Below are 18,822 nucleotides of genomic sequence, written 5' to 3'. Positions count from 1 at the left end.
CACATCATCAACCTTTTGCCTTTTTTAGGGAACTGATTCCGTGCTAGAAGTATTTCGTGTCCTTTCCACAGAGGAAATTCAGAAGAAAATGGACAAGAAGCTGAAGAAAGCTCGAAAGAAAGCAAAGTGTGTTTTCTTAGTATTTACAACTAGTAAAGAATCCTGGGTGGGCCACATAGCACTATAGAAAAGCTAAGGGAATATTTACTCTGTTTCCAATGACATTAAATGCTGGAGGAGATTTTACGGAGGGCAGGTAGTCCGAGTTTTCAATTTCTATTTTTTAGCACAGCTTCTTAACTAGCATATTCCTAAGTCTTGCACTCAGAGCCACACAGAACCAGAAAGACAGTACAGATATTTGAAAAGACCTTTTATTTATATATTTATTTTTGGTTTTTTTGTTTGTTTGTTTTTAGGGCTGCACCTACAGCATATGGAGATTGCCAGGCTAGGGGTCCAATCAGAGCTGTAGCTGCTGGCCTACACCACAGCCACAGCCACAGCAATGTGGGATCCGAGCCACGTCTGCGACCCACACCAAAAAGCCCACAGCAATGCCAGATCCTTAACCCACTGAGCAAGGCCAGGGATTGAACCTTCGTCCTCATGGATGCTAGTCAGGTTCACTAACTACTGAGCCACAACGGGAACTCCTAAAAGGAACTTCTAAATGATTTAATTCTGAGAGGCCATCAGTGTGTCTTCAGTGATAACAGCCTAAACAGAAGGAAGCTGGGTTGCACAGCACCGACCTTGGGTACTGTGAAAAGAAAGACTTATTGGGCAGGTTGTGTAATTGAGGCTTGGGGCAGTGGAACCTTAAAATAGTTCATTGTAACCCTAGAAAGTGGTTTCTCAATAGTGGAAATTTGTCAGCGTCTCAAAGGTAACAAGTCGCCTGGTTTATTTGCCAAGGCAAACTTTTGAAGACCTCTGGTTTATTTGATAATGTTGGATTGATTCGTGCAGGTTAACGGAATTTCTGAAAAGTCCTGAAGTTAGAGAAATTTACCAGAAACATTTTAGTAGAATAGTTTGAAATTCAAAAACTTGTCCCAGGAAATTATATTGGCTTTTGCATTTAGAATCCAGTTATTGAGGGTACCCATTAGATGGAATCATAACATTATATTGATTGCATTGTGGTTCACAGAGCATTTCTGCGTAGACTGTAATCTGTGAGACTGTTGTCTCATGATAATCCCATGTGGGTAAGTGACTCTCCCAGCGACCACAGGTTGCTGGTCTCAGACTAGAACTTGACTCAATAGGAAAGCTTCTAGAAAAGTGATTGCATGATAGTCTTTTTAATTTTCCTGTAGATTAAATTCTGGCAAAGAGGAGGAGGAAGACCTTGAGGTCAGTGTTGAAATGACTCTGCAGGATGAAATCCAACGGGTGACTAACATCAAAACTTCCGCCAAAATCAAGTGAGTGAAAATGGAGTACCTGACGTAGCTGGGAGGAGTATCTGAGGTGTCGTAGAAAGAGTAAGCTGCCCAGTTGCATCAGCTTTTCGTGCTCTTCGTAGGCAGTCTCTACTCATTCTGTAGAGACAGTGCTTATGGGACTCACTCAGCTCCTACTGGCCTCATCATGGGCTCACCTATTCATTACCTCATATTGGTTTTATTTTAATAGCCTTTTATCTTTTCATTTACAGTCTTTCCTGCTGCCAATTAAAAAGTAAAATGTACACACCATGTTCCAATAGGGTTTGAGGTCACTTATAAAAAATTGCACTGGGAGTTGCCCTTGTGGCATGGTGGTTAACTTATCCAACTAGGAACCGTGAGGTTGCAGGTTCGATCCCTGGCCTTGCTCAGTGGGTTAAGGATCCAGCATTGCCATGAGCTGTGGTGTAGGTTGCAGACGCAGCTCAGATCCTGCATTGCTGTGGCTATGGCATAGGCCAGCGGCTACAGCTTTGATTCGACCCCTAGCCTAGGAACCTCCATATGCCGCAGGAGCGGCCCTAGAAAAGACAAAAAAAACAAAAGTTAAATTACACAGAAACAAGTCACATTCAGTATCTGAGCCCACATTTCATTGACTTAACAGCCTATTCTTGACTACTGTCCAGTACTCAGAGAACTTTTCTTTTTTTTTTTTCAATCTTTTTAGGGCCTCACCTGTGGCATATGGAAGTTCCTTCCCAGGCTGGGGTTCCAGACAGCCATGGCTGCCAGCCTGCGCCACAGCCACTGCAGTGCCAGATCCGAGCTGTGTCTGCGACCTACACCACAGCTCACGGCAACGCCAGATTGTTAACCCACTGAACGAGGCCAGGGATCAAACTTGCGTCTTCATGGTTACTAGTCGGGTTCATTACCACTGAGCCACCACTGGAACTCCAGAGCACTCTCCATTGTAAAGTGCTTTACACCAGTTCCAACTTTTCGTAGATGGAGGGCATTGCGAAGTCTTTCACCTGGAAAAAGTTAACCTGGTGAGCTAAGATGGCTGCCAGAACATTCATGAATATTTCCTCTTGCAGATCCTTCGACTTGATTCATTCGCCTCAAGGAGAGTTAAAGGCTGTCTTCCTGCTGCAGAACAACTTGGTGGAATTGTACTCCCTGAACCCCTCCGTGCCAGCATCTCAGCCTGTCAGGACAAGCAGAATTACCATCGGGGGTCACCGCAGTGATGTGCGGACTTTGTCATTCAGCTCAGACAATATCGCTGTCCTTTCAGGAGCCGCTGAGTCCATTAAGATATGGAATAGGTGTGTGAAAGGATGCTTTCTTCTCTTTGAATTAGTTTGTAGCACTCTTGGTGAGTGCTTATTCTTAGGGCCTCAAATACAGTTTCCTCAAAATGTGTCTTCAGTGCATTTCAACTGTAGGCCTGTGGAGTTTAGAGAAGGAAAATTACCTTTTTAGATTTGGTACAGAAAGTGCAATTTTATTCCAAGCTTGTAGCTGTACGTGGCTAGAGAAAGACGCACAAACAGACTATCTACTGTAAATTCAAACGGACTTTTAATGCCGTCTAGTAATGTTACCGTGATTTCTCGTTCCTCACTCTCCTGGGTGACGATTTCATACCTTTATATTTCTCCCCACACCTCAAACACCTCTGGCCTCTTGCTAGGTTCCCTGAAGAAATGAAATCATCTAGAAAACATTCTTAGGCTCCCATGACATCTGCCAACCAGCTGCATCTATATCCACATAACCTGTCCTTCCGTCTATGACCGTTGTAGGTCCTGGCAAAGTGAATCCCAACCTGAGTTTCTCCTCTCCTAACACTTTTCCTCCCTCTCCTGCATCATCAAGGTTCCCTCTCTGTTGGATCATTGCCGTTAGCCTACGGATAGCCGCATCTCCCGTCTTAAAGGAAGTAGTCCTGTCCTGTCTCATCCTCATCTCTCTCCCTCCACTCATCTCCCGCCTCCTCTGATTTCTTTTCTCCATCAGGCCTTTATCCTCATCCCTGCCATTTCACCAAAACAGCTGTGTCCTCTCCCCTGGGGTCTCCATGTTTCTAAATGCAGTGATCTTCAGTAAGTAAGTAAATTCAGTGATCTCTGAGCTTTGTTCGACCCCCTCCTTCAGTCGATAACCTTTCTCCTCCTGGAAGCACTTTCTTTGACTCTCACTGCTTCCCCTTCTAGCCGTTTGTTCTCGGTCTTGGCTGCACCCCTCTTCCCCCGCTGACCTCTCGCGGGTGGAGTGCAGTGCAGCGTCTTTGGACCTTTTCTCCTCCCGTCCTCGCTTTCTGTGACCTGTGGAAAGTGGCTTTCTCCATGCTGGTGAGGCACGAGTTTCTCTCTCTGGCCCGGGCTTCTCCCTGGACATCCGTCACGGACCCACATCCTTTTATCACCCCTTGGATGTCTCATTAGGCCTCTCAAAATCCCAAACCCATACTTGTGATCTTCATTTCTCCAGCAGTCTCCCCACCCGCTGTTCCTACAGACTTCCCCAGCTTATTTTTTTTTTTTATTTTTTATTATTTGTTTGCTTTTTAGGGCCGCATCTGTGGCACAATGGAGGTTCCCATGCTAGGGGTCTAATCGGAGCTGCAGCTGCTGACATACACCACAGTCACAGCCACGTGGAATCCAAGCCTCGTCTGCAGCCTACTCCACAGCTCACGGCAACACCAGATCCCTAAACCACTGAGCAAGGCCAGGGATCGAACCTGCATCCTCATGGATCCTAGTCGGGTTAATTAACCATTGAGCCATGAAGGGAACTCCAAACTTTCCCAGAGTAGTAATTAGTTTTCTGGAGTTCTAGCCCAAATCCTTGTAGCCATTCTTGATTCTCTGTCACACTGTCCAATTCATCAGCAGATCCTGTCAGTTCCACCTTCAGAATTTACCAGGAATTCAACCACATCTCACCTGCATGGCCACCACCCAGTCCAAAGCTCTGTCATCTCTGGATTCCTGACTGTTCTCTATGCTTCCTTACTTGCTCCTCTGTAGTCTGTTCTCAACACAGCAGCCAGTGTAAGCTTTTTTATAATGAACATTTTATCACTTTCAGGAGCACTATCTCACGCTGACCAGAAGCATGGTCCTCACAGACCTTGTCTCTTACCACCCTCCCCTTCTGCTCCATCAGAGCCCCACTGGCTTTTTTTGTTAGTCCTTGAACACAGCGAGGACGTGCCTATGTCATTGAGGTTGTGCTGCCTCTTCTTTCTGCCTGGAACCGACTTCCCCTTGTGGCTGCAGGCTCTCCCTCTGCCTTCTCACCTCATGTCAGCCTGCTGTCCCCTTCCCACCCTTGCATTCTTCATTCCCTCCCCCTAGCATCGTTTCTCCATGGCACCTGCTCTCACCTGATACGGCAATATCTGTCTCATTTCCAGAGGCTGCTAAGCTTTATGAGATCGGGCCTCCTCTATTAAATTGACTGTTCTATCTCTAGCACCTAGAACAGTACCTGGTGTTCAGTAGGTGTTGAAGGAAGTGGGCATTTGATACGTATTTGTTGGATGGATGAATGTTTATGGCTTAATAAGATGAACCTTGCTTGCAGGGACATAATATGCTAATTAGACTTCCAATCTTCAGGGTTCACGTACTTCTTCAGAGTGAGAGATGGGGGCTCTTTTAAGATGCTCTTCTCAGCCTTGTTTTATAGAATCTGTCTCTTAGGATTGGGAGCCCCCAAGAAAGTTAGGTGCCATTTACTCTTTCCTCCTTTGACTCTAAGAAGCCAGGAGCGATTCAGAAGAGGTCCTCTCGCATGCGGATCACTCCGTGAGGCTAAGTTTGTGCTCAGCACACATGCTGACCTCTCAGGTGGAGAAGCAGGTTCTCCGATGTAGGCGTTCTCTCTTTATTCCTTCTCTCTCCACAGATCCACGCTGCAGTGTATTCGCACGATGACCTGCGAGTATGCGCTTTGCTCCTTCTTTGTACCTGGTGATCGGCAGGTGGTCATAGGAACAAAGGTAAACAGATCTTTTCTTGGATTTGGGGGACTTTTCTACGCAGTTTTCTTGAAGTTGTTTGAGAAGTCAGCTTCCTTTTTGAGCATATGGGAAATGTATTAGAGCCAAATAATATGAGAGGGGTTAGTTCATTGCCCTTTATTGAGGTTTTTATTTTTTTACGTTTTTCTTTTTTTTTAAACGAAACCTTATGTCAAATTATGGGGAAGGAAATTAAAATCCTGACCCTGAGATAACTTGTCATTAACATTATGACAATTAGCCTTTCATGCATCTTTTTTATGAGCATATATGTAATTGTGTTTTTGAGAAGACAAAGGATAAAATAGGTTGTGTACCAGCATCACGCATGGTAGAAAGAAGCATTCAGTAAAGACAGACTGAGTGACCAAGTCCTCAGCTGCTAATCAGACTGGGAGACAGCCATGAGGGAATAAACATACATGGATTTAGATTTGGATTCAGATTCTCCCTCTTAGGAAATGGGCGATTTGGAGCAAGTCGCATGACTTCTCTTCGTGTGCTGCCTTATCGGTATAACAGGATGAGCTTTTGCACCAGATGGACCTAGGTTTAAATCCCAGCCCTTCCACTCACTAGCTGTGAGACCTTCGGGCAAGTTACTCAACCCTCTAAGCCTCAGTTTTTTCCTGTAAAATGATGTAAATAATCTCCCGCACACTCTGCAAAGCCCTTAGCACAGCGACCGGCTCCCAGCAAAGAAGTAAGAGATCAGAGCTGGTAGCAGAAGTAGAAGGATTAAAGTGAAAGAAGGTCTGTGGAATGTTTTGAAAAGTGCCTGACTAGCATTTGCCATTGCCATATGTGCATGATTATTTTATTTGAAAACCTCTATTATCATAATGGTTATTATAATGGTTATTTTTTGCCCAGCAGAAGGGGTAAAAAATCAGTTGGCGAGATTTTAGGGTCAATGTCAGGGTAAGAGCATTAAATTTCGGTTAGAAGTTTCCCGCATTTTTCATTCATTTTTCCAACAGATGTCCACCCAATATTTGCTGTTGGGAAAACACTGCAAATTGCTTCAGAGACTCTTCGAATGACTCAAATACAATCCGTAACCTAGTCTTTGTGCTAGGTCATTAATGTAGATTCTCTCAGTTATCCCCTACAAAAGCTTAGAGACATTGGTGATATAAACTCTGTTTTTCAGATGGAACACCAGGCTCATGGAGATATATTTACCCACAGTCACACCATCAGGCAGCTCTGGGACTCAAGTCTTCCACCTTATGCTCTTCCCACCCCATGTGCACAGGCTCTTCCTAGAGCAGGCTTTGCTGCTATGTGTGTTCTGTGGTCACAATGACCACAGCATAGATATACACAGCCTAAACAGAGCATGGCTGATAGTTTTCTAAGCTACTGCAGTTTTTTTTCTGAGTTCATTGCCCTTCCTAGCATTGTAGGTAGATTTCTGTCTCTCATTATCAGTGTGTTGTAAAGGAAGAAATCAAAACTAGCTGGAGAAGAGTTGATTAAGCCAACTGCCATAGAGGACAGTCCACTGAAAGGGTTGATTAAATTTTTAATTTTCCTATTATGTTTATTCTGATATGCCCATGGCCATGGTATTTCCCTTTTGAACTTGGGAAACTAGTGACAGTGACAAGAGTCCAGGACTAACAAGGTTGTCCTGTTCCACACTCTGCAGCATAGCAATCCTGCTAGGATCACCCCAACATGTCAGTAGGGGGTTTCACAGCATTTATTCACATGGAAAGTACAGGGCTTGCAATGTCCTGAGAGGTGGCCGCATTGTTGCTGCACGGCTATGAAAGTGTGTAGAAGTGAATTGTGGAGGTTGTGGGTATGTGGGTCGCTCATTTCGTGTCTTCCATAGACAGGAAAGCTGCAGCTTTATGACTTGGCCTCAGGAAATCTGTTGGAGACAGTAGATGCACATGATGGAGCTTTATGGTCCTTGTCTCTCTCTCCCGATCAGGTAACTAAACCAGATGCTAAGATTCAGACTGAGTACTCGGGCTGCTCTTCCTCTGTCTTTGTTTTTTTTTTTTTTTTTTCTTTGTCTCTCTAGGGCTGCACCCATAGCATATGTAAGTTCCCAGGCCAGGGGTTGGATCACAGCTGTAGCCTCCTGCCTACACCACAGCCACAGCAACGCCAGATCTGAGCCACGACTTTGACCCACACCACATCCACCACATTGACACTGGATCCTTAACCCACCAAGTGAAGCCAGGGATGGAACCTGCGTTCTCATGGGTACTAGTCGAGTTTGTTACTATTGAGCCACAACAAGAACTCCCACTATATCTTACATCAAGTTGATTGCTGCCTAACAAGGATTTTTCTTAGGGTTTCTTTAAAAGAAGCCCACTTTATGTCTAATCTTTGTATTTGATATGTGGTTTCATAGCCTGTGCCTGATAATATGAACTGCCATTATTATGATTGATCTCAGCTGCTATTGAGCATCAGCTCCATGATATCAAATTGCTTATTACCCTCATGACTTGTTAACAGTGGTTTGTGATGCTTCTTACAAGAAAATATTTCCTCGGGCAACACCATGCAGAGGATAGAGTAGACTTTTCTGATCTCCTTTTAGTCCATACATCTGTGACTGTACGAGTTTAGTAAATCCTTGAGCCTTTTCAGGTCAATAACAGTGGAGAACCGTATGCTTATTCCAGTAGTGGTGCTTTTGCTTAGAACATTTTGAAATATTTCTCACCTTAAGAGATTGTGGCCCATTCGTTTATTTGAATATTTTCAATGGTGGCAGACTTTCACTCACTGAAAGTACATTTTTTTGGGGAAAAAAAAAAACAAAACACAGAATCTGGAAGGTAGACGGGGTAATGCCATCTGGGGTGAGAAGTGAAACAGCGTTTAAAATTTAAATAGTAGTAATAGTAACATCTTGCATTTTGTAGAGTGTTCTCTTTTCTGAAGTGTTTTCAACATTCAGCGTGTCCTTTATTGTTTTGTTTTATGAACTAGTAGTCTTTATCATGGCAGCAACACTAGAGATCATTATAAGGTCATTTTCCTGTGTTTCAAATCTCCGAAATGGCAGAGGAAACATTTGAGATCTAGTTTTCTGACTCCACGTCCTTTATACTTTACACTGACACTACATCTGATAAGACCAATTTTCTTGCTATTGAAAAAATTTGAACATAGTTTAAGCACGGACATTGCAGGAATAAATTTATACCCTTCTGAGGAAAATGACTTTGAACAAACTTATTTAGATTATCCAGTCTATTTTTCAAACTATGTTAATGCTTCCTAGCAAATTCTCTTGACTGTTGCTGTCTTCAGTGGCGTAAGAATACCGCACAGTGTCCACTGAGTCTTTTCTTGCTGATGCTGAACTAAACTATAACTAGAAATTTATACCAGTTATCATCTGTTATTAGTCTCTGCTCAGAGTTCTCAAATAAGATCTGTGACAGCAGTCCCAAAAGAGCAATGAAAAGGGTTAAGGAAAAACTGCATTTCTTCTTCTCCCAGGCCATTAAATAAAAATGGTCTTGGAGAGAGTTCCCGTTTTGCAGCGGAAGTGAATCTATTATCCACCAAGATGCCAGTTCGATCCCTGGCCTCACTCAGTGGGTCGGGGCCTGGCGTTGCTGTGAGCTGTGCTGTGGGTCGCAGGCACATCTCGGATCCTGCAATGGCTGTGGCTGTGGAATAGGCCAGCAGCTGTAGCTCCGACTCAGCCCCCTTCAAAGGAATAGGTTCAATCCCTGGCCCAGCACGGTGGATTAAAGGATCTGGCATTGCCACAGTTGTGGGTCAGAACTGTGACGCAGATCTGATCCCTGGCCTGGGAACTGCACATGCCATGGCTTGGCCAAAAAAGAAGAAAAAAAAAGGTCTTACGCTATTTTCATGTGTCTTATCAAGGTTTCTGTACAAAGTATTTTTTTTAAACAGAAATGTCATTTGATTTTCAGCGTGGCTTTGTGACAGGCGGTGCAGATAAATCCGTCAAATTCTGGGATTTTGAGTTGGTAAAAGATGAAAACAGTACCCAGAAGAGGTCAGTAGATATTTTTTGCGTCTTTTTTTTGGAGTGAAAATGGGGAACCACTACAAGGGCTTTGGACATGTGTATTTCTGTTGAGCTCCAGGGGGTTCTTTGAATTTTGGTTTGCCTTTGTAGAGTACTTAACTATTTTTCTTGATACTTTCTGTGATGTTAGGCTTTCTGTGAAGCAAACTCGAACCCTGCAACTAGATGAAGAAGTTCTGTGTGTCAGTTACTCTCCCAATCAAAAGCTGTTGGCTGTGTCTTTGCTGGACTGCACTGTGAAAATTTTCTATGTTGATACTTTAAAGGTACAGTGGTTACACTTGGGAATATTTTTTCCCTTTGACTGACCTTGAGACTATGAAGAGGTGGCTTTGACTGACCCCAGCAGTGGTATGTTTTCTAAAAATTTGCGTGTGTTATCAAAACATTGCAAGTACACTAAGAATACTGGCGTTTTAAAATGATCCTTTTGGTTCATAAATTTTGTTTAAAGCAAGTTATATTTCATTTCATATGTTTAGAACATCTGAAGACAAAATCCTATTGTAGCCAATAGTTTTAAAAGCATTGCTCGGTGTCCTAGGCAGTGATTCCATGCTTGGCTGTACATCAGGATCATTGGGGTTGCTTTTAAAAATATATAGATTACTGGGCTCTGTGCCCAGGGTCTTGGTAGGAGTGGATTGGGCCTGGAAATATTGTTGTGAAACAAGTGCCCCAGAGACTTATCAGCAAAGAGATCCAGAGAACGTCTCTGTGCTGTATTCTGATTGGGCGGTAGGCTTCTGGGACAGCCCTGGCTCTGCTGAATTGCAGGGTTCTTGGCAGGTTGTATGCTAGACATGGGTGCAAGCTGCCTTCACTGGTCGGTCTGTCTGTGAAAATACAGACATAAAGCAATCCAGAACAGTGTCTAGCATTGTATTTTAAAGTTAGGTTTTAGATCTACAGCTAATAAAGTGTGCCTATTTATAGGCAGACATAAGTTATTTATATTCTTTTCTTTTAATGTTTAGTTTTTTCTCTCACTGTATGGACACAAACTGCCTGTTATATGCATGGATATCTCTTACGTAAGTAAAATTTAAATACTGTCTCAGGAACAAGCTGTCTTTTTTTAAAACTCTTTTCGTTCTTGGCCTGATTGCTTCACTTTAGTGCTTTTCAGTGTATTGTATTACCGACTGTCTTTAAAAAGTATATAAAATATGTATTGTAATTTTACTTTAAATATGTGACTTTAATGTTTTCAGAATATTTGGCAATTCTGAATTAATCCTCATAATTAAGTCCCTGTTTTGGATTCTGAAAGTATTTTTTTATCTAAAATAATTGGTAGAGCATCCTAAAGTATGAAAGACTTTTCAAAAGGCATCTCTTTGTTCTGAAGGATGACATTTGTAAGGAAAATGGAGCGTTACAGTATTTATGGTGTTTTGCAATGTGTGTGGCTATCAAAGGTCATAGTTTTTGCAGTGTCTTAGTTATGATTAGAAGTGGCAGTATATATTTAAAAACAGTATCTCGTCTGTATGAAAGGAGTTGGCCCCATGCTCTAGCTGTCTGCCATCGGCGTGTTAACAGAATGAATTGATGTTGAAAAATATTTTCAGTTTTCTCGTTATGTTGATAACCATTTGAACTAGGTGATGAAATAGGAAAGATAAGGGAAATTGTGATAGGCGGCGTGGCTTAAAAGGCTAAGTCGTAAACATTCTAGTACATTCTTTCCCAGCCTCATTCTTTCCTTCCTACAAACCCTATGACCCATTAGAGATTCTTTTTTCTTTTTCAGTTTGACAAAGTAAGCAGATAACCTACATCAAGGCATAGCACTACCCTGTAGCAGTGCCAAAACGTCTAAGCCAGAGTTCTTGCTCACTTTACAAGCTTCTTAAGTAGATCTGTAGGTCAAAGCAATGATGTAGGTGGAATGAATTTTTTGGCACTGACACTAATATTTTTGAAAGAAAGAGGATAAATGTTCTGGTTAGCTTTTCTCCACCTACTTATGAAGTTCCAGATAATCAAGTAATGTTTGACTTCTCTTCTAGGATGGAGCACTGATAGCAACTGGCTCTGCCGACAGGAACGTGAAGATCTGGGGCTTGGACTTTGGGGACTGCCACAAGTCTCTCTTTGCACATGACGACAGGTAGGTGCCATCTTTTCAAAGACCCCCTGTTGAGTCACCTGTAAGTATCACTTCCTGGGAGCATGTGTGTCTATTACTTACTGTTCTCAGTCAGAAATTAAAGATTCTAAAATACAAATAATGAGACACTCTAGCTGTTTGAAAGCTATTTATGTGTGCAGGACTCCTTTGGTAACGTGGAGCTGTCTCCCCTTTCAGTGTGATGTACCTCAAGTTCGTACCCAAGTCTCACCTCTTCTTCACTGCTGGGAAAGACCGTAAGATTAAGCAGTGGGATGCAGACAAATTTGAACACGTCCAGACTTTGGAGGTAACCTCTCGCCTGCTCTGTTTTCCACTCAGTACCGAAGAACTTAAGACCGAGTGTTGACCTCCCGCTGACGTAAGCAGGTAGCAGTCTGTGAATCAGATTTTCTTACTCAGGATTTTTGCTTTTGTTCTTTCCCTCTCCAGGGGCATCACCAGGAAATATGGTGTTTGGCCGTAAGCCCCAGTGGAGACTATGTTGTGTCATCATCCCATGACAAATCTCTGAGACTCTGGGAGAGAACAAGGGAGCCTCTTATCCTCGAGGAAGAAAGGGAGATGGTGAGGACCTCGGGCTGGGTTACAGATGTGCTGGTGGGTGGTGGGGATGAGGGCCGAAGACGCGGTCCCAGCTGGAGTTTCCTGTCCAGTGCTGTGACACCTCAGGCCGCACAAGTCCAGGGCCTCCCGGAGATGGATCTTTCCAGGACTGCTTACGCCACCTTGGCAGCTGGGCAGAGACAGAGATGCCATTGAAGGGTTAGATTTTGAAAAAAGCACGTCCTCACTGTCTCATTCCACTTCGTGTAGGGACCATGTTTTTTCCTTTGAAATTAATTGTATCTGTTTCTTGGCAGCAAAGGGAAGCAGAATATGAGGAGAGTGTGGCCAAAGAAGACCAACCCGCAGTAAGTTCATCTTTTGGAACCAGAGTTCCCGTTGTCACTCAGAAGGTTAAGGACCCAACATAGTTTCTGTGAGGATGTGGGTTCGATCTCTGGCCTTGCTCAGTGAGTGGGTTAGGGATCTGGCGTTGCTGCAAGCTGCCGCGAAGGTCACAGATGCAGCATGGATCCGGCATTGCTGTGGCTGTGGCGTAGGCCTGCAGCTGCAGCTCAGATTCGACCCCTAAAAAGAAAATCTTTTGGGACCCTCAGGTTGCGCCTTGTAATTATCTTATTGGAACTTACTGTAATTTTAAGACTGTAATGGAATTAGAATTGGGGCCAAATACTGAAGTCATCAGCAGCTGATATGGGGAGGAATCTGTGTAGTCCTTCTGAATTCAGCTGTATATCCTGATTTTATGAGACAAATGATTGGCTGGGTTTGGCATTGAATGACTGTTATTCTGGCTTTTTTTTTTTTTTTTTTAAGGAGGCTTCAGAGAATTGTTCACTTTAAAACAAAAATCGAAAAAATTGAGAATTTGGGCATTCTCTTTAAATGTGTAGAACAGGATATCCTTATGAAAATGCATATAAAATACTTAACATAGTGTCCGTTATTTTACTTAGTATTTACTAAGTACTCAGTTGATGGTAGGTGGTAATACCATGTTACAGTCATCACAGCAGTAATGTAGGGCTTTCCTGTCGTGGCTCAGTGGAAATGAACCCAACTAGTATTCGTGAGGATGCAGATCTGATGCCTGGCCTCGCTCAGTGGGTTAAGGATCCAGTGTTGCCATGAGCTGTGGTGTAGGTCTCAGACGCGGCTCAGATCTGGCGCAGCTGTGGCTGTGGCACAGGCCAGCAGCTACAGCTCTGACTGGACCTCTAGCCTGGGAACTTCCATATGCCACAGGTAAAAAATTAAAAAATAACATAGTAATGTATGTTTATTTCTGGATATAAGAGTAATTATTGTCTCTTTAACACCTGTCAACAATATTGTTCAAAGATCTTTTTGCTTCTGGCAGGTTCCGGGAGAGACTCAAGGTGACAATTACTTTACTGGAAAAAAAACCATTGAAACCATCAAAGCAGTAAGTTGATAGAAAATGTGATATCTCACTGTTAAATAAGGTCCTGGAGTTCCCGTTGTGGCGCAGTGGAAACAAATCCAACTAGGAACCATGAGGTTGCGGGTTCAATCCCTGGCCTCACTCAGTGGGTTAAGGATCCAGCGTTGCTGTGAGCTGTGGTGTAGGTCACAGATGCAGCTCGGATCTGGCATGGCTGTGGCTGTGGTGTAGGCCGGCAGCAGTAGCTCTGATTTGAACCCTAGCCAGGGAACCTCCATATGCCGTGAGTGTGGCCCTAAAAAGCAAAACAAAACAAAAAAAAACCTAATAATAATAAGAAAAATAAATAAATAGGGTCCCAACCAAGTAGCCCTTTTGTAGCAACAATGTGATGAAATTTTGAGTCAAAGATTATAACTTCTGTCTTCCTCCACCAAGGACAGGAGTACTGCTGAATCTGTTTAATCTGTGCATCCTTTCTAGAAAGGGAAGCTTGAACTCCTGAAAGTGGCATCTCTCAGGTGTTCCTGGGAGCTGCCCTACTCAGGGTGTCCTCTTAGGACTTGCATCTGAATCCATGACATGTAGGCTCCTCCCTGAAAAATAAGAAGAAAAGAAAAACCACAGACATCTTTAGATGCTGTTTGGCACCTACTGGCCCATCTTTATTAAACTGACTCAAGCTATTGCATATGGTAACTTCATCTTTGCAGTGTTATGAGTTGTGGTTTCTGTCCTTTGTCGTCATCTGTATAGGCTGAGAGGATCATGGAGGCCATTGAGCTCTATCGAGAAGAAACTGCAAAAATGAGAGAACACAAAGCCATTTGTAAAGCTGCAGGGAAAGAGGTAAGACAGTCCATTAAGTTATGTTCTGAGAAGCATTTACAAATATAGACAATCCCTGAGGGGGGAGAAATGACTGGGGGATTTATTAACTCAGATCAGGAAATGAGATAAATGTAATAGAATCTTTTCTCTCTCTCTTTTTTTTTCCCCCTGCTTTTCTTTTTCAGGGCTGCACCTGCAGCATTTGGAAGTTCCCAGGCGAGGGGTTGGTTGGATCAGAGCTGCAGTTGCCGGCCTATATCACAGCCACAGCAACACCAAATCCGAGACGTGTCTGGAATCTACAGTGCAGCTCATGGCAACAGTGGATCCTTAACCCACCGAGTGAGGCCAGGGATCAGACCCACCTCCTCCTGGATACTAGTCGGGTTTGTAACCCACTGAACCACACTAGGAACTCCAGTAGAATCTTTTCTAATTTAAACATTAGAAGAAAGGATGGAGAAACTGAGAGGAAGAAAGCTTTGTCTAAATAAAAGGTGAAGGGTAGGAAATTTTAGATTGTGGTGATTATCATATTAACTTCGAAACTCAAGTTCCTGCATTAGTTTGGGAGGCAGGGTAACCATTTCAGATTTATAGGTGAAATCTATTGCCCAGACTCATTCATAAGCAGTATTGAAACTAAAAGGCCTGATAGTTCTTTTAATTTTAGGGTCAGTCATTAGGGTTTCTCTTTTCAAAACTAGCATACTGTTATGACCCTGCCTATGATAAGTGCTATCAAAGGCTTATTTTTAATGACTGGATTTAATAACTTTTTCATAGGTTCCTCTTCCCATCAACCCCATCCTGATGGCTTACGGCAATATCTCTGTGAGTAGAATGTCTAACAGTTTCCCTTTGGTTACTCAAAGGCTACCTTCAGGCACGAGAGAGAAATTGGAGAGGCATTATGATTTGAAGATGGATGTATTGGGAAATACTTTGTTAAAAATCTCTCTTAAACGTTGGAATCCTCTAGGGTATTTTGTATTTCAAAAGGACCATTTTAGTATATCTTCCAATTCATCCTTTTTGGTTGGACTAGATTAGTCCTCTGTTTTTTAGTGCTTATTTATATTCAGTATCCAAAGCCCTCTGAAGAGTCTCTTCACTGAAACTGAAGTTTTTGGAGGAAAAGTTGATAAAATATCAATCAGGGGGAGAGAGGGAGAGTAATGGGACAGTATCTGATCTTTAGTTTCTCAGTACTTCATTTGCATGTCAATAATAACATGAGTCAGTGTGTCTTCATTTTATAGACAGGACATTGTCCCAACTTAGAAATTGAGGGGAGAACAGCTGGTAAGTGGCAGAGCTGGATTGTGAACCCAAAGCTGACTCAGTCTAGGCCCACTCACCTAGTGCCATTTTTATATATGGTTTCTCATGAGAAAGAGAGGGACCGCTGGTTTTTCAGATGGAAATTAGAGAGCTTCAGTAGAAACCAAGGGTATCACTGATGCTGTTATGCTTCCTTTATAGCCTTCAGCTTATGTGTTGGAGATTTTTAAAGGAATCAAGTCAAGGTGAGTCCATGCATGATTGTTATAAATTGGCAGGTAATGCCATTTACCAATTTCCTAGCTGAACATGAGTTAAATGGACCTTATAATTGATGGTTATCTTCCTTAGAGGTTTAACTATGTCAGAATTTTGATGGAAAACAATTTATTATAATGTTCTTTTTGAATTAGAACAAGGAGTCTCCTCCTAAAATATGAGGGGAGATAACTTTTTAAGGACAAATGAAGGGCAATGCTACTTTACATCATAGGTAATAAAATCATCTATAAATTCAGTCAGACATACCAATGGTTACTATTTTTTATTGTGTATTTCCTTTGGCTTATTCTCTGTATCTATACACAGTTACACTCGTACCGTAATACGTCTTTATAGCTGTCCTTTTTCACAGAATATTTCCTGAGCATTTACTCATGTTAGTAATATTCTTCAAAAACACATCATTGAATTAATTCAAAATATTTCATTGCACATATAGTGTTGAGTTTTTTTGCTATTATCTATACTGCTTCTGTGAACACCTTTATATAGAAGTCTTCATCACTAATATTGATTATTTTACTTCGGTATTAAGGGTCTAATTTGCAGCCTAATAACTAGTCAGTGATTATTATATTTGTTAGCCATTGGTATTTTTTCCTATGAATTTTTAGTTTCGCACTTTTGTGCTTTAGATAGTTTCTCTTACTGGTTTTTAAGAACTTGTAACGTTTTTTTGTCACTTGCTTTTGGAATCTTTTTTTTTTTTTTTTTTTTTAAGGGCCAAAGCCTCAGCATATGGAAGTTCCCAGGCTAGGGCTTGAATTGGAGCTACAGCTCCCAGCCTCTGCAACAGCCACAGCAACACAGGATCTGAGCTGTGTCTGCAACCTATGCTACAGCTTATGGCAATGCCAGATCCCCCACCCACTGAACAAGGGGTGGTGGTGGGGTCCCCTGGTTCAGGTATGGAACCCGCATCCTTGTAGAAACCAGTTAGATTCGTTTCCACTGTGCCACAATGGGAACTCCTAGAATAATGTTTCCTGTGATTTATCTTTGGATTTTGAGTTTGACCTACTGAGAGATAACTGTTTTATACCTCTTATAAGAAATAAATAGGACCTATTTGAGATAATGATGCTTTGTTAGAGAAATATAAAAGAGAATTTAGATTAATGGAGGTATAATGCATTCCTAGATGGAAAAATTCTATGTTTAAGAGGTTTTTCTTACACTAATCTATAGGTTTGTGATCTCAATTGAAATCATCTTGAGAGTTCTAATTAGAATTGATGAAATGACAACAGAACTGGCTCAAGAAAAGTAAAACAAACCAAAGCCAGAACAAAAAGCTGTTCTCCTAGATTTAAAAAGCTATACAAAATAGCAAAATTAGAATAATACAGGATTGTTGTCAGAATCAGTCATCAATAGACTATTATATAGGACTCAAATGGTAAAAGCATATGAAGATGGGATATTCAACAAAAGACTTGGAAGAAATTGGTTATCTGAAGAAAAAAACAAAACCAAACTTAGATTCTCCTACCATGCCTACAAAATGAATCAAGTAGGTGAAAATACTAAGTTTAAAAAAAAAAATCAAAGAGAGAACCCTCTAGAATATAGATGAATATTTAACTCTGAATGGGTAACATCTAGGCAAGTATAAAAGTAGAAGAAAAGAATAGGAGAGGAGGGGAAAAGAGTTTGAAATTGACCATGTTAAGAAATGTGGTATTTCAGTGCTGCAGAGGGTATGCAGAAAAGGAAACCCTCCTTCACCGTTGGTGGGAATATAAATTGGTACAACCGCGATGGAAAACAGTATGGAGGTTCCTCAGAAAATTAAATATAAAACTATCCTATGCTCCAGCAATCCCACTCCTGGGCATATATCCAGATAAAACTTTCATTCAAAAAGATACATGCACCATATTCACAATAGCCAAGACATGGAAAGAACCTACATGTCCATCGACAGATGACTGGATTAAGATATGGTACATATACACAATGGAATACTACTCAGCCATAAAAAATATATTGCTATTTGCAGTAACATGAATGGAACTAGATACTCTCATACTAAGTAAGTCAGGAAGAGATAAATACCATATGATTTGTGGATTCTAAAATATGGCACAGATGAACCTATCTACAGAACAGAAACACACTCAGGGACATAGAGAACAGATTTGTGGCTGCCAAAGGAGAGAGGGTGGGAGTGGGATGGACTGGGAGTTTGGGGTTAGTAGATGCAAACTATCACATTTCAAATGGATAAGCAATGAGATCCTGCTATGGAGCACAGGGAACTATATAGCCAATCCCTTGTGCTAGGACATGATAGAATATGAGAAGAAGAATGTGTATATATATGGATAACGTGGTTGCTTTGCTGTACAGAAGTTGACAGAGCATTGTAAATCAACTGTAATTAGAAACATGGCATTTCTAATGTTTTTTTCCTTCTTCAGCGAGCTGGAGGAGTCTCTGCTTGTGCTGCCGTTCTCTTACGTCCCAGACATTCTTAAGCTCTTTAATGAATTTATCCAGCTGGGCTCCGATATTGAACTTCTGTGTAGGTGCCTCTTCTTTCTCCTCAGGTAACATTCTTTCCCAAAGAATACCTTGTCTCCTTAGCATGACTCTCCAATAGTGCCTTACCTGAAGCTGTCCACGCTTTAAGACTAAGAAATGTAATGTTTCAGTTTTAGAGACTATTACGAATTTCAGTGCTGCCTGCTATAAATTATTTCTTTTCTTTTGGAATTAGTCTTACTCTTAAAGCAGTTAATGATGAGCCGCCTCTTTTTTTTTTTTTTTTTATCTTTTTAGGGCTGCACCCTTGGTAAATGGAGATTCCCAGGCTAGGGGTTAAAT

General features: G+C 41.9%; 2 protein-coding genes across 4 annotated transcripts in view; one reads left to right on the top strand and one right to left on the bottom strand.

Annotated features, from left to right (window-relative positions):
• WDR3 (WD repeat domain 3) overlaps positions 1-18,822 on the top strand; it is a 37,519-nt gene that overhangs the window by 15,955 nt on the left and 2,742 nt on the right. For all 3 annotated transcript variants that reach the window (XM_047784890.1, XM_047784889.1, XM_047784888.1), the window contains exons 9-25: positions 29-126; positions 1,326-1,433; positions 2,501-2,731; positions 5,325-5,418; positions 7,283-7,384; positions 9,369-9,454; positions 9,618-9,753; positions 10,465-10,521; positions 11,503-11,603; positions 11,802-11,913; positions 12,057-12,191; positions 12,488-12,538; positions 13,552-13,617; positions 14,353-14,445; positions 15,214-15,261; positions 15,913-15,956; positions 18,417-18,545. In XM_047784890.1, the coding sequence (XP_047640846.1) occupies positions 29-126; positions 1,326-1,433; positions 2,501-2,731; positions 5,325-5,418; positions 7,283-7,384; positions 9,369-9,454; positions 9,618-9,753; positions 10,465-10,521; positions 11,503-11,603; positions 11,802-11,913; positions 12,057-12,191; positions 12,488-12,538; positions 13,552-13,617; positions 14,353-14,445; positions 15,214-15,261; positions 15,913-15,956; positions 18,417-18,545 (1,691 nt within the window). The remainder of the gene's footprint in view (positions 1-28; positions 127-1,325; positions 1,434-2,500; positions 2,732-5,324; positions 5,419-7,282; positions 7,385-9,368; positions 9,455-9,617; positions 9,754-10,464; positions 10,522-11,502; positions 11,604-11,801; positions 11,914-12,056; positions 12,192-12,487; positions 12,539-13,551; positions 13,618-14,352; positions 14,446-15,213; positions 15,262-15,912; positions 15,957-18,416; positions 18,546-18,822) is intronic.
• Positions 14,235-18,822, bottom strand: part of SPAG17 (sperm associated antigen 17) — a 249,707-nt gene continuing 245,119 nt past the window's right edge. Inside the window, exon 49 of the mRNA XM_047784894.1 lies at positions 14,235-14,395. The gene's annotated coding sequence lies outside the window, so the exon portion shown is untranslated. The remainder of the gene's footprint in view (positions 14,396-18,822) is intronic.

The sequence above is a fragment of the Phacochoerus africanus genome, chromosome 6, assembly GCF_016906955.1.
Source record: "Phacochoerus africanus isolate WHEZ1 chromosome 6, ROS_Pafr_v1, whole genome shotgun sequence".
Lineage (NCBI taxonomy): Eukaryota > Metazoa > Chordata > Mammalia > Artiodactyla > Suidae > Phacochoerus > Phacochoerus africanus.
Note: the sequence above shows the minus strand (reverse complement) of the source record. Positions and strands in the feature narration are given on the sequence as shown.